Below are 15,968 nucleotides of genomic sequence, written 5' to 3' on the forward strand. Positions count from 1 at the left end.
TCCTTCTGAATATCTTCAGTAAAGTAGAGTGATTAGGGAGCTGCTGAAAAATAAGCCTTCCATAATCTTTCCAAGCTCTTTACAAGTCGGTACTGAGTTTTCTAAAAATATACAGATAAGTGGCTTGGACTTCATTAACAATCCGACAGATCCGTTAATAATTGCCACTACTTTATTCATCATCTCTTCCTTTCACAAATCTCAGACACACAATCTTTAATAATGGAGTGAGTTTGCGTATTTTTAATATCGCGTGCAACTGAAGGGACGAGAGGAGAAGTTCTTTATCTAACATATATTGGCGAAATACACAACTCGAGACCAAATGCTTATCTGGCTAACAACTTGAAATTAATTTGACACCGGAAAAAAATTGTCAACTTGTGATTGGTGTCAATGTGCCATTCTGTTTGAACTGATTTGCATAAATAGGGAACGCGCAGTGCCAGCTCGTCACAGGATTCATAAGCGAGCTGAAAAGTTGAGACGCCACTTACTCGCTGCACCTTGTGTGAGCTTCACTCAATTAATTACAATGTCTTGCTGGGTTCGTGTGGTCAGTACTCTGGTGTTCACTGCAATTTGTGAGTATTTTCTATGGATATTAACTTGAATCTGAAATACTATTCAATGACATTCTTCTCGCACTTCTGGTATTACTCGAATATTAATCTCGGCACATTTTTCCTTCCCTCTGAATGTTTCCAGATATCAACGCAGAAGTTGCAATGAATCAACCACCTTCGAAATCCACATCTCTGGGGCAGACCGTCCAAATACCCTGCACCATGTCTGGAACATCTTTAGGAAGTAGCTATGTTTCCTGGTTCCAGCAGATTCCCGGAAAAGTTCCTCGGTATCTGTTCTGGTATAATTCGGGGAGCAGCATTAACAGAGGCTCCGGAGTTCCGAACCGTTTCGGCGGCTCAATATCCGGCGACACGGCAACATTGACAATATCGAGCGTCCAGTCGGAGGATGCGGCAGACTATTACTGTGATGTGTGGATAAATAATGTTATCATCTTCGGCAAAGGAACGAGGCTGGGAATTGGCAGTAAGTAAAATATCAATTCAATGCGCTTTGCCTTTTGGTACTTACGTGAACAATAATTAAAACTGTGTCGTCTAAGGGTGGCTTCCAAACAAATGGTGGATCTTTTCAAATATCCAGCCACGAGTAACGATCCTTTGATAATTTAATTGAACTCGCGCGGCCGAACCGCCAAATGCCGCTCTGTTGTTTCTTTAGTTTGAGCTGGCTTTGTAGAAGCCGAAATGCTAATTGCTAAACCAGGTGCAGAATTATTTCTATCGTTATTTTATAAGTATAATCCTAAATTCCCGAATTTTAATTGCATCAGTTGGTGGATGCACCTTTGCTGATGACACCATTTTGGGCTGATGCCCGTCAGAACCTTAAGCTATCTGCTAGCTACTGATCACTGGACCCTGGAGGGTTCTTCAAAAATCACAAACTTGCATAGACGAAGAAAGATAGATGATGAAGGCGGTTGGATCCATTGCAATAAGCTAGAATCTTTCTGAAATTTTCCTCAGTATCTAGTTATCTCCGACACGCTGAAAATATGATTTTTTTTTAAATCATTCGCCACCTTGGTCAAGTTGTTCGTGTGTCTCTTTACATTCTTCGAAAAAATAAGAAAACTGGTACCATATTTGCCATCAGAGACCTAGATAATGATGCACAAGGCAGTTAATGCAAATTCTTGAGGTGCCTAGAGAAACAGAATATCAAAAACAACGGATCAATTAGTCCATTAATTACAAGGAAACTCATTGAGATGTCACTGAGACGACTAACTGCTAGATTAATCATTGTCCTATTTTATTTTTTTTTTCATCGCCAGTTTGAGCCGTCAAATCTTTATATTAAACCGCCAAGGGATTTTGAAACCAACCTTCAGTGTTTTGCTGTATAGAGTTAAATTTGAATCTGAATGGAATTTGAAACAAACTTGCACCATTTAAGACCAGAACGGGCTTCGAGGAGTGGCTCGCAGATATTAGAATGGAAATTCTCAATCTTTATTGCTTTTGGTATGCTGGCCTTTATAAATCAGAGCATTGAGTATAGGAGTTGGGATGTAATGCTAAAATTGTGCAAGGCATTGGAGAGGCCAAATTTGGCGGATTGTGTACAGTTCTGGTCACCCAATTATAGGAAAGATATCAACAAAATAGAGAGAGTACAGAGCAGAGTTACTGGAATGTTACCTAGGTTTCAGCACCTAAGTTACAAAGAAAGGTTGAACAAGTTAGGTCTTTATTCTTTGGAGCGTAGAAGTTTGAGGGAGGTCTTGATAGAGGTATTTAAAATTATGAGGGGGCAGATAGACTTGACGTGGATAGGATTTTTCCTTTGAGAGTAGGGGAGTTTCAAACAAGAGGACATGAGTTGAGAGTTAAGGGGCAAAAATTTAGGGTTAACAGGAGGCGGAACTACTTTACTCAGAGAGTGGTAGCAGTGTGGACGAGCTTCCAGTAAAGGTGGTGGAGGCAGGTTCGATATGTCGTTTGGATAGGTATATGGACAGGAAAGGAATGGAGGTTTATATGCTGAGTGCAGGTGGTTGGGATTCGATGAGAGTAAGCGTTTGGCACGGACTAGAAATGCTGTGATGGCCTGTTTATGTGTAATTGTTATATGGTTATATAGTTATTAGCAGACGCCTTTTAGTATTTTATGTTTTCAACTGTTGGTATTATTTCTCTCTTACATTGGAAAGTCAATATGTGCAAACATGGCAGACAGACTTTTCTGCCAATTGTGATACTGAAATTTGACAATTTAAAATCGTGATGCTCTTGGGTCACCATTTGGAAATCAATTTCCAAGAGGACCACCTTATCGTAGGGTTTGAAGACATGCGTGGCTGATTGACCCGGAGAGCTATGTTGGCGATTGTCATGGCCTTGTGCTTTGCTTTTTGATAGTGTCAACCATGCCCAGCAGGTCAAAGGGCAGAGGCCAGACTAAGAGTGATCCTTACGCCATCCAGGGAGCTCATCTCAGGGATAACAACCCTGGCAGGTCAAAGTTTGTTACGGAAATAGCAATGAAACATTCCTCTCTATCTGTGTGCGATTCATTCTGTAGACATAGATTGAGGATCTTTATTACTGCCCTGAACGACAGCGGCATAACGGGAAGTAAATCAGTGAAAGTAATCTATCATTATAGTTCTCATTACACTAAAAATGCAAACACAGGACAGCGAGCTTTTCAACTTTGCACGAGAAATTACTTAAAACTATGAAAGTAAACCACGTTGAGTCGTAGTTCTGAACGATATTAGATGAACACAGTTGTATTCCCTCTCTTTACCACCTAGGTCGTGAATATTGTAAGAAAGTGGTTTCGACAGTGGTGAGTGTAAGGAAAAGATCCGCTACCCTGCACAAACCAGATTTGAATTATTTACTTTAAGTGGAAAAATAATCTTTCAACATGTATATTAAACTGTCCAAAAGTGATTTACTATACAGGCAGTCTGTAATTTTATATTGCGTAAAGCAAACTCTGTATTCCGATGGCTAAGATGAAGTAAATACACTATTCAAGGGGTTCCCAACCTCGGGTCTGCACATCTCTCTGCTAATAGTAGGGGTCTATGACATAAAGAGGTTGAGAGCCCCGTGTACTAATCTCAGATTTTAAGCAAAACATGTATTAGACTTCTGCCTCTTGTCTTGATGACGGAAGATTTGAATGAAGTGAAAGTGTCTAAGGTAGAAGTAGAAACGGTGGAAACTTAGAAATTTAAAATGAATGGAAGCAATATAAGTATACGATATTTGGAACTGCATTTTGTGTAAAAAGATTATGTATTTTTTTGACGTGATGATTGACGCCAGATATGTTGTTGTGTAAGTAAGAGGGGTAGGCGTAATAAGCTGTACCCTTTTGGCCTGTTTTAAAGAATATCTATGTTTTTGTTGTAATTTTCTCCTATGAAATCATCGTTATAAATGATGCTTTTTGTTATGTTTGTACCGACCAAAATAAATTAATTTCATTCATTCATTCAATGCCGATTACAACACCAGCCGAAATCATTCATTTTACCCCACTATACATATTGTGCCCCAGTGTCGCAAAAAAACAAATATCACGGGAAATTTTAGGTGGTAATTTTTTCACGTCTAATTTAACAGATTGAAATCGGAAAACGAAAAAGAAATATTTGTTCATTACGATGAAGGAATACATGAAATACCAAATGCATTTTAAACAAGAGGGATGTTTCAACAGAAACAGTTGCTCAACCTATACTAAACTGGCACCTTGTTTTAAACAGATCCTCAGAGCCCCGCTGTCACCGTCCTCCGGCCTTCAACAGAAGAAATTACGGGAAAGGGCACAGCGACACTGGTGTGTTTGGTGAGCCGTTTTAATCCGGGAGCTGTCGGCATTGAATGGACCGTGGACAGACGTACGAAAAGCGATGGCGTTGAGACGAGCCCTGTCCTTCAGGACACGGACAACACGTTCAGTGTGAGCAGTTACCTGACTCTGCCAGCCTCAGAATGGAGCTCACACGAGCGTTACTCCTGCGTGGTTAAACACGAGGCTCTAGCAAACCCGTTTGTAGCAACGATCGAGAGATCCAGCTGTATCTAAAACTATATTTCAAACTTAATAAAAATGAAAAGCTTATTTTATCCGTCTTTTCCTTCATTAAAATAGCTTTAAAACATTATTCTTTTGCAGTTCAGTATTTGCGTTCAGCTTCGTCATTTAAGTTTTGGCAGGTTTAAATGCCATTCTATTAAATTAGTATAATTCTTAATTCAAGCTCCAATGTTAATTAGTCTCGGTTAAAGTCATTCCCAGATGTTCAGCAAATGACCGTAATCTGAAGATGGCATTCTTGGTTCTTGCCAGACTGCTGATAATTTCGACCACAGCTACCCAATAACATTAACGATCCAGTCTGATACGCAACATGTTTTCATGACTTTTCTTTCGAGTTCCGAATGAAGCAGAAATATATTTTAAATTTCTCTTTAATGATATTACCCTGATGTAAAAGAAAGAGCTATGAAAGCGCACACACGTGTACGCACAGACACACAGTCATTCGTCATGAAGGAACACATTCAACCGAGGACGATTGATGAATATAGAACAGGCGAAAATAGTGGGTCTGGGACGATCCTCATATTGCGTGAAATGCAGCAGATTTTGCTTCCAGAATAAATGCGAGTTTATGTGAACGAATATATACGGCCTATTTTCTATGGCATTTAGATGAAAGTGAGGTAATGTCATTGAAACATCTAAAAATCTTTTTGAGCAGGCAAGTTAAATTCCGAGCCGAGTCCCTCTTGTTTTCTGTGGAGAGCTGAAAGTTGTAGTGTTCGGATAATAGGTTTGGGTATTGAGAACTGAAAAAAAAAGATAACATTCTTCTCTCGATGCACATTTAATCCTTAGTTTCCTTAGAAATTTTATCGATGCCCAAGTAGATTGAGATAGGAAGATCTTTAAGAGATTCAAGGGAGTCGAGACATGACAGAAACCGGAGACCGGAGATCTGGTCAGCCTGCTCCAATTGTTATTCCTTCGTATGTCCCCAACTTGAACTTGCTGAAATAGTCATTTTACATTAGATCTTTATTTTAAAAATCACTGTTTTAAAATCATTCAAACCGAAGGGGCATTTTAATATTTTTTAAAATAACCGTGGTTACCAGGTTTTTCGCTTCGAATTTCAGTGAAATACATGAACTGTTCATGCCTACCGGAACCTAAATTGAAACTATTGCAGCCATTACATTAAAGCTTCCGAAACGTACAGATACTGTTATAGATCACTACTGCACAGAAGCAGACTCTTCAGCCCATCTAGCTGAACTATTACGCGGACTAGTCACCAGGGCATTGTTCTCCATACTCTCCCATCCATGTGCCTATCTATATTGCTCATGAAAGTTGAAATAGAACCCGCACCCAATCCTTCCGACTGCATCTCGTTCCATACTCCGACTACAGTCCGAGTAAAGACATTCCCCTCATGCTTCATTTAATCATTTCATCTTTAATCCATGATCTCTAGTTCTAATTTCACGCAATTTTAGTGGAAAAGCCCAGCTTGCATTTACATTGTCTAGACATCTCATAATTTTGTATATCTCCATCAAATCACCAATCATTCTACTTTGCTGCAGCTAATGGAGTCAAAACCTATTGAAGCTCTCCCTATAATTCAGGTTAAGTGTCAGTAACATCCTTGTAAATTTTCTCCGCACTCCTTCAATATTATTGACATCGTACTGTGATCTCTTCTGGGGAATGTCTGACCTGTACAAAAGGACGGACCTGAACTGGAAAGCGACCGATATACTGCCGGGCAGGTTTGCTACAGCTGTGGGGGAGTGTTTAAGCTTGCCTGGCAGTGGAGTGGGAATCAGAATGTAAGTGCAGAGATCAGGGCAGAAGGATAAGGGCGTGATGCTATGTGTTCTGAGTTGGTGATGGACAGGCAGGGGACAAAACATAAATGTAGACAACACAAAGTACACAGCAGATTCTGTAGTCAAATCAACGCGTAAAACAAGCTGGCGGAACTCAGCAGGTCGGGCAGCATCTGTGGAAACGAGCAGTCAACGTTTCGGGCCGAGACCTTTCGTCCTGCCGAAGGATCTCGGCTCGAAACGTCGACAGTGCTTCTCCTTATAGATGCTGCCTGGCCTGCTGTGTTCCACCAGCATTTTGTGTATGTTGCTTGAATTTCCAACATCTGCAGATTTCCTGGTGTTTGAAGAGGATAAGCCATACTTGATCTAGTTATGGGTATTGAACCTGGTCAAGTGGCAGACCACTTGGTGGGGGAGAATTTTGGTGAGAGTGACCACAACTCACTTAATTTCAGCATGGATATGGAAAAGGATAAAAACAGACAAAATGGGAAAGTACTGAACTCCGGAAGGGCTAACTATGAAGGGATGAGGCAGGAACTAGCGAGATTAAATTGAAAACAGACGTGCAAGGGTGAAAGCACAGAAGCAATGTGCAGGAAGTTTAGGGACCACTTGTGCTGGGTTCAGGATATGTTTGACTGATATAAGGAGAAAATGGTGGGAAAAGGGAACCGTATGTGTTCCTCCAGCTTGTTGTACGCGTTGATTTGACTACTGGTCCCGGAGAATTGGAGAACGGCAAATGTAGTTCCCTTCTTTAAAAAAGGTAATAGGGAGAATCCTGGGAACTATAGACCAGTGAGTCTTAAGTCGTTGGTCTGCAAACTACTGGAAAAGATTCTTCAGGATAGGATCTACGAGCATTTGGAGAAGTGCAGTCTGCTCAAGGATAGTCGATTTTGTGAAGGGAAGGTCGAGCCTCACGACCCTAATTGAGTTTTTTGAAGAGGTAACTAAAGCAACTGATGAAGGTAGGGCGGTAGATGTGGTCTGCATGGATTTTAGCAAGGCATTTGACAAGGTCCCCCACGAGAGACTCATCCAGAAAGTCATGAGGCATGGGATCAGTGGAACCTTGGCTATTTGGATTAAAAAAGGGCTTACAGGAAGAAAGCGGAATGTAGTAGTGAAAGGAACGTATTCCGCCTGGAGGTCGGTGACTAGTGGACTGCCACAAGGACCCCTGGGACCCCTACTCTTTGTGATTTTTATAAATGACCTGGATGAAGAGGCGGAAGGATGGGTGAGTAAGTTTGCGGATGACACGAAGATTGGAGGAGTTGTGGATGGAGCTGTAGGTTGTCGAAGGCTACAAGAGGATACAGACAAGATGCAGAGTTGGGCAGAAAAGTTGCAGATGGAGTTCAATCCGGATAAGAGTGAGGTGATGTATTTTGGAAAGACAAACCAGAAGGCTGAATACAGAGTTAATGGTCGGTCACTTAAGAGTGTGGATGAACAGAGGGACCTTGGGGTACAAATCCGTACATAGTTCAAGGTTGCTGCACAGGTTGGTAGGCTAGTTAAGAAGGCTTCATTAATAGAGGGGTTGAATTCAAGAGTAGAGAGGTCATGTTGCAACTCTACAAACCTCTGGTGAGACCACACTTAGAGGATTGTGTTCAGTTCTGGTTACCTCATTATAGGAAGGATGTGGAATCTATGGAGAAGATGCAGAAGGGATTTACCAAGAAGTTGCATGGATTGGAAAACAAGTCTTATGAGGCAAGGTTAGCAGAGCTGGGACTTTTCTCCTTGGAGCGTATAAGGTTGCGAGGGGACTTGATAGAGGTGTACAAGATTACGAGAGGCATAGGTAGGGTGAATAGTCAGTACCTGTTTCCCAGAGCACGAATAGCAAACACCAGAGGGCATATGTACAAAGTTAAGGGAGTGACGTTTAAGGGAAATATCAGGAGTAATTTTTTATACAGAGGGTTGTAGGTGCCTGGAATGACTTGTCAGGAATGGTGGTAGAGGCTAAAACATTAAGAGTATTTAAGAGCCTCGTGGACAGGCACATACATGAAAGAAAAAATAGAGGGTTACGGGGTAGTGTGGGTTTTGTATTTTTTTAAAGGAATATATGGGTCGGCACAACAACGAGGGCTGAAGGGCCTGTACTGTGCCGTAGTATTCTAGTGTTCTAGTGTTGCTATGGGCAGGTGACTAGGACTATATACAATACTCCAAATAAGTTTTCGCAATAATCTTATACAACTTCAAGGTTTCGTCCAAACTCTTGTACTCAATATTTACTTTGATCTACGAAGGCCAATATGCCAGAAGCTCTTTTTACAGAGTACTTATCTACGACGCCACTATGAAGAAATTATGGATCGGCATTCCTTCTGTTCTACCGTACTCCTAAGTGCCCTACAGTTCCTCGTGTAAGTCCAACCTAGTTTGTCCTCACTTTGTCTTGAATAATCGCCATCTGACGTTTTCAGCCTGTTTTTCCCAGCTGCTCCAGATCCCACTGCAAGGTTCAATGACACTACTCGCCGTTCACTACCTCCCCGATCTTGTTGTTATCCACAAATTTGATGACCTAGATTGCATTATGATTCGGATCGTTGATATAGATGACAAACAACAACGTACATAACACCCATCCCTGAGGTACACCACTAGACACAGTCCTCCACTCAGAGAGGCAAACATCGATTACCACTCTCTGGCTTTTCCAGTGAAGCGAATATCTGATCCAGATTACTACCTGATACTGAATGACAAGCGTCCTAACTTTCATGACAACCGCCCATATGGGACCTATGTCATCGGCCTTGCTATAGTCCATGTAGGCAATATCCACTTTCTTTCCTTCATCAAACCTTTTGATAACGTTCTCGGAAATCTCTAAATAATAGGTTAGACATGACCCACCTCGCACACTGCATGTTGATTATTCATTATTAGACTCTGTTTTTCTCCAAATGCCTATAAACCTAATCCCTTAGAATCCAGTGCAATAACCTGCCTATAACTAACGTCAGGCTCACCTGCCTATAATTGCCAATCTTATTCTTGGAGAGCATCTTGAACAGCGGAACAAAATTGGCTACCCTCAGCTGAGGCTAAGGACATTTTAAAATGTTTGCTGGGTCCCCTGCACTTTCTGCACTAGCCTCCCACATGGTCCGAGAACACTTCTTCAGCTCCTGGGGATATATCCGCCATACGTTGTCCGAAAAATGTAAGCACCTCCTCCTCTGTAATCGTTTTACACACATGAATACACTACTGTTTTGCCTCACACTGTGTCCGTCTCTTAAGAAAATATAGATATTAAAAAAAAACCCATTTGTGATCTCCCTTTCAGCTTCATGGACACTCTGATCGGAAACTAGTCATTTGCTATCCTTTTGCTCACAATATACATGTAGAAACTCTTGGGATTTCCTATGCTTTGTCTACCAGAGCAACCTCATGCTTTCTTTCAGCCATCCTAATTTGCTTTTTCAGTGTTCTATTATGCTCCTTAAAAGTACGCTTTTTAGACTCCAGGTAATTTATATACATCGCAAACAACAAAGGTCGCAGCTCAGGCCTCTGCATAACTCTACTAATAACAGTCTCCGGATAGAATGGGTCCCGTCAACCACTACCCCCTGGCGTCTATGCGCAAGTAGTTTATGAATACAAAGAGGCAATTCGCCACGGACTCCATGCTTCCTAATCTTCCGGATTAGTTTCCTGAGAGGGACTTTGTCAAAGGCCTTACAAAAATCCATGTAACCAACATCCACAGCCCTACCCTCATCAATTTATCTCGTAATATTGTCAAATAACTCGAAATTGGCAAGGCACGACCTGCAACGTACAAAGCCTTGTTGGCTTTCCCTGGTTAGGGTGTAAATTTCCAAATGCTCATATATCCTATCCCGAAGTATTTTCACCCGCAATTTCTTACAACTGACGTGCGCTTTCTGGTCTATAGTTCCGAGGATTTTCCCTTGTTCCCTTCGGATAGAGAGGTGCATCATTAGTCACTCGTCAGTCCTCTGGGACCTCGCCTATGGCTAGAGGCCACGAAAATACTGGTCAAGGCCCCAGGCATCTCGTTTCCTGACTCCTTCTATAACCAACGGTAACTCCCATCTGGCCCTGGGGACCGATCTACCTTAATAATAGGAGGCCGAACACCTCCTTCTTCTTAACCTCGAAATGCCCCAACATATTTATACAGTCAGCACTATATTATCTTGAAAAGATGGTTTCCTTTTTGCGATCTTGCATACATGTCATATTACGTTGCAGCTTCACTGATTTACACGTCATATTGGTACGACAATGAACGTTAGATGTTAGAAATCTAAAGCGAAACCATACATGCTGGAGACGCGGTTCAAGCAGCATCTGTGGAAAAAGAAACAGAGTTTGTGTTTCTGATCCCCCACCAGCCATCAGGATATCTGATTAATTGAATTGTCAGCAATAGCTCCTCTTACACAGAGGCTTCCTGCCCTGCAGAGTATTCCCTACATTTTCTGTGTTTAAGTTTAGCTGCACCTTCACTGTTCCGAGCATGCCCTTCGGCATTTCGCAATGAACTGAGGTCCATTTTTTTCGACGACCCACAATTTGTATTTATGCAATGAAGGGAAATGCTAATCTTGAGGAAGATCCGCGAAGGAATTCTTATTTATCCCCATGACCTTGCATAATCTAAGCACTTGTATTCACTTATGCCTTTCCTTGCCCGTGGCTCCCGGGCATCGGGTTAGCTTAACGGTTAGCGCAACACTACAACCATAGTTCGGACTTCACTTTTGGCGTTGCGTGTAGGAGTTTGTTCGTTCTTCCCGTGAACCGCGTGGGGTTCTTCCTGGTGCTCCGGTTTCCTCCCACAGTTCAAGAACGTTCCCGTTACTAGATTAATTGATCATCGTAAATTTTCCCGGGTTTCGGCTAGTTTAAACAGGTAGGCGGTTCGACGGTGTGGCTCGGTGGAGCGGAAGCGCCTGTTCCGTACTGTATCTCTAAATAAATAAAAACCTGTGATTCACCACCTTTCTATCGATGTGGTGTGCCATTCGTTTTCCCTTCATCCTATCCGGACATTTACTTTGTTGTCTGTGGCCTCCCTATCCTCTATACTTCAACCACTTACACTTTCAAATGAACTAAAATACAGAGCTGCAAGAACCTGCAGCAGAACCGAAAGGACGTCGCCCAACATTACACTAGATTGTGCCTTGTATCCTGCCAAGATTCACCTGTTCAAAACATTGGAGGCACCATTGTTTGTGGGTTGTAGGGAAAACATGAGTTGTATAAAGAGAAATATAAACTGTTCAAATATGGTTTATTTTCATTTATTATTTTAACTATTCGATTCTTTGTTGTTTCAGGAACTAATTTTAATTAAAACGTTAGTTTAATTCTTTAATATCATGCTCCAATTTTAATATACCTTACAAACGTGTCAATTACTTTAATTGCGAGGCATTCGGTAATATATTAAAGATAACTGGCCGTCGGCTTCCTGAAAGCTGAAACGCCAGAGCAACAGACCACAGGGAAGACAAGTGATATTTAACCCTTTCTCCTGAGAGGATTTACGTACACGAATGGTGACGTCATTGCGTGGCCTAGCCTTGCCTGCTTAAAAAGACCATAAGTCATAGGCCAAGGATTAGGACACCTGGCCCATTGCAGGGATGGAGATTTCATCAGAAACATTGAGGGATTTCATCAGGAATTGATAGATTAGTTGCAGAATCAACATTTGTGAAGAAATTGCGTAGTCTGGCCCTCTTTTCACTAGATATTTACGAGAATGTGTGCAAATCTCGATGGAAATTAAAATTCCTACAGATCTTAACATGCTCAATGAACAGAAGATTTTTTCCTAGATGAGGAGTCCACAACCATTGCTGCAGTCTCAGATCAGGAGTTTGCATCCGGGTGCAGATGTGAGAAGGGTCTTCTGCCGGAATTCTGACTCAGGGGCGTTCCGTTATGTTCCCAGAAACGGCAGCTTCGCACAGTCTGCACCCCACTCAACCACACGCACTCAATGTGCTGTCGATGGTGTTATTCTCCAGCCTTTGGAGGCATCGTCATTAAATTCATTCATAAGATCACAGATTTCTCAATATTAAGGAAAAAGGCAAGAACATGTTGCTGAGATCTAATATCAACCAGTACTTGATGAATATCTGGACGCGTTAGAGGAACAAAATGCTCCATTCCTCTTCCCAGTTTTATGGTTAATAACCAATACAGTCAGGGCACGATATCAGCTGCCCCTCCGCTGGTTTAATTCAACCGCTGACACGCAAGAACAATATATATTTTTTTGTAGCAAAAGATTCCGGGTTACATTTACAAAGTGAAAATGTTTTATTCCGCCATAATGTAAAGTACGACTGTAGGAAAGCCGCTTGCAAATAAAAAGGAATCAATCGTGGAACCTCACAAGTGCACTTTTCTTGTGAATTCCACTGGGAGGCGGTCAGCGTGAGGTAACAGTTGAGGATGTAGGTCTGGTGGGTATCCCGGACGGCTCAGGTTGTCTGGACACCAGCAACGACATTCGGGTCCATTTCTCAGACACCTCCACCTGTCTAAGAGAATAGTTGTTGATATATTTATATTAATGTGGATTACCAGTTGCACATCAACTACCAGTTTAACAGAGAGATGTCGTCATCTAGATCCTGGACTGTACAAGAAGACTGGAGGTCGCTTTGCTGCATGGGTTTTCTCTAATTGAACCGGGATACCGGGGTTTACTCCGAGCCTTTCCCCATGTGTTGGCATAGCCGCAAGGCATCGGAGGTTTGAGATCTGAGTGTTCCTTCTCCGTGATGAGCTGCCAAACATGGTTAACGAGCTCCATCTGCTCGAAACGACCAATGTAGTATCGGATCGATAAACGCCTTTACAACTACATTGCGATCAATTCCCGAATTCTTGGGCTCACTTCAGTTATACTGAATAAGCAGTCTTCTTGAGCTGGACCCATTCGCCTACATTTTCCCTGTATCTCTTTAAACATTTCCTATCCGTGCACATCTCCAAGCGGATTTTAAACCTCGAAATTGTTGCAGTGCCTGTCACTTCCTCTGGCAGGTATTTCCACATCGTCACCACCTTTGCGATGAACACTTATCCATAGGTCCCCTTTGATATTCCCCTCTCACCTTAAGCCCATCCACTCCGATTTTAGGAGCCGTGTAAACGGGAAATGCACTTTGACCTTTCACCCTATATATTCACGTCACGAGTTAATAAACCTCTATAATGTCAATACCAGCCTACATGCGTTAAAGGAAAGCAATCCCAGAATATCCCAGTGGTTCATTATAATTCAAGACGTCCATTCCATGTGGTAAACTACTACCATGCCCACATCAACCATTTCGGTAACATCTTCAAAACAGCAATGTAAATTCGGGATCAGTGACTTCTGACGCACAAAACCACTTTACTGTTCCTAAGCATTACTTGCCTTTCCATGTGCATATAGATCCTGTCTCGCAGAATTAGCGGCAGTAACTTTCCCACCACTAATGTTGGGCTCGCAAGGCTGTAACTCCGTTGCTTATCCTTAAAGTTTTGCTTAAATAAAGATGCAACATCAGCTAACTTTTAGGTTTCCAAACCACATCTAGAAACGTAGAGGCATAGAAAACCTACAGCACAGTTCAGGCACTTAGGCCCACAAAACTGTGCTGAACACCTTTGAACTACATAGGCCTACCCATTACTCTGTTTTTCTAAGCTCCATGTACCTTTCCAGGAGTATCTTTAAAAACCCTATCATTTCCGCTTGCATCACCGCAGCCGGCAGGCCATTCCACGCACTCAGCACTCTCTGTGTAAAAACAAAACCTACCCCTGACATCTCCTTTGTTCCTACTTCCAAGCCCCTTAAAACTGTGCCCTCTCGTGCTACCCATTTTAGCCCTGGGAAAAAGCCTCTGACTACCAACATGATCAATGCCTCTCATTATCTTGTACAGCTTCTCTTTGTCTTGAACACCTGTGGTTAACAAAGACACAACAAGTCTCTGCAAAAGATCTAGCAAACCGCACCCAAGCTTGCTACACGTTTTTGGGTACAGAGAGCAAGATCCAGGGTTTATTCACCGTTCTCCTCTTCAAAAACAGAAACATCGAATTTGCTTAATATCATTACCTTTCAGGGCATCAGTCTGCTCGTCCTTGAGCTTGCCCGCTTCCACGACTTTTTTTCCTCTTTAAAGTAGAATAGAAGCATTCATTTAGGTCCTCCATTGTCTCGATAATCAAACTAATTCCAAAGTGGACCTTTTCTCTCCGCAGCTCCTTCTTTTGTTTTTTATATATTTAAAGAATCTCTTATAATCAACTTACCTGTCAATAATGTCTTATGCCCGTTTTCGCTACTGATTTCGTCATTAACTGGACGCCAGCAGTCCTCGGTTTCCGAACAGTTTTTGCTACATCCCAGACGGCTATTCCATTCTGTTCAGGAGACTTCAATTTCCCTCCATTAATTAGGGCTCCTGAATACCACCTACCTTGCCGTTCACTGCTATATTGGCCCTGAATTCTTTGTATCCCATTTTCAAAAGCTTCCGACTTGCCAAACTTCACTATGCCTGCTAACGGCTTCTCCGAATTGATCTTTGAGAGTTCCGGTCTAATCCCATCAAATTTTACTTTGCTCAAATTTAGGCCTTTAACTAGAGAACTAACAGTGTCTCTTTCTCAAAACTTGTTTAAAATCTAATGGAATTATGGTGACTGGCTCCGAACCGACACCACCAGTCGCTTGTCAAGTCTCATTTCTCAAGAGGAAGTCGATTCTGATCCTGGAATAGAAACAATGGATCCGTTTAAGTAAATTCTGTATTTCTGTATTCTGCTGAAGATTGTTGCTACTAACGGTCAGTGTAGCTGCTTTTCTTTCGATCTACTTCGTGCTATCCTGGCCCAGCCAGTGTTTACGGCGATATTGTAAGTGAAATTAATATGTTTTAAACTCACCATACTCGTATTCTTGGAGTGTGTGAAAGGAAAACGTACAGATATGAATTTTACTTGCAAATTGATATGAATTGAAAAAGATAAGAATTGCAAATGCAAGGACATAATAATTGGAGAAAGTAAAGGAGATATGCTCTGTACCTAATTCGTGCACTAACTTGTTCCGCCAATAGATTTTAAAACCAACCTTCAGTGTTTTGCTGTATAGAGTTAAATTTGAATCTGAATGAAATCTGAAAAAACTTGCACCATTTAAGACCAGAACGGGAGTCGAAGAATGGCTCGCAGATATTAGAATGGAAATTCTCAATATTTATTGCTTTTGGTATGCTGGCCTTTGTAATTAAGAGCATGGAGTATAGGAGCTGGGATGTAATGTTAAAGTGGCACAAGGCATTGGAGAGGTCAAATTGGAGTATTGTGTATAGTTCTGGTCACCGAATTTTAGGAAAGATATCAACAAAATAGAGAGAGTACAGAGCAGAGTTACTAGAATGTTACCTGGGTTTCAGCACCTAAGTTACAGGGAAAGGTTGAACA

The 15,968-nt window shown here is 41.8% G+C and overlaps 1 protein-coding gene across 1 annotated transcript; it reads left to right on the top strand.

Annotated features, from left to right (window-relative positions):
- Window positions 1-469: 469 nt before the first annotated feature.
- On the top strand, window positions 470-4,680 carry LOC140732726 (immunoglobulin lambda-1 light chain-like). Its single transcript, XM_073055398.1, has 3 exons — window positions 470-584; window positions 709-1,056; window positions 4,322-4,680. The coding sequence occupies exons 1-3, from the start codon at window positions 536-538 to the stop codon at window positions 4,642-4,644; spliced, it is 720 nt and encodes a 239-aa protein (XP_072911499.1). The 5' UTR covers window positions 470-535; the 3' UTR covers window positions 4,645-4,680.
- Window positions 4,681-15,968: the final 11,288 nt, after the last annotated feature.

Source organism: Hemitrygon akajei, chromosome 9 (assembly GCF_048418815.1).
Source record: "Hemitrygon akajei chromosome 9, sHemAka1.3, whole genome shotgun sequence".
NCBI classification, from domain to species: Eukaryota; Metazoa; Chordata; class Chondrichthyes; order Myliobatiformes; family Dasyatidae; genus Hemitrygon; species Hemitrygon akajei.

Excerpts from the sequence above, each read along its gene's own strand:
- LOC140732726 (XM_073055398.1), top strand. The coding sequence starts at position 536 with ATGTCTTGCTGGGTTCGTGTGGTCAGTACTCTGGTGTTCACTGCAATT. Across the intron at positions 585-708 it reads TCTGGTGTTCACTGCAATTT|ATATCAACGCAGAAGTTGCA; the intron begins GTGAGTATTTTC and ends GAATGTTTCCAG. Across the intron at positions 1,057-4,321 it reads AACGAGGCTGGGAATTGGCA|ATCCTCAGAGCCCCGCTGTC; the intron begins GTAAGTAAAATA and ends TGTTTTAAACAG.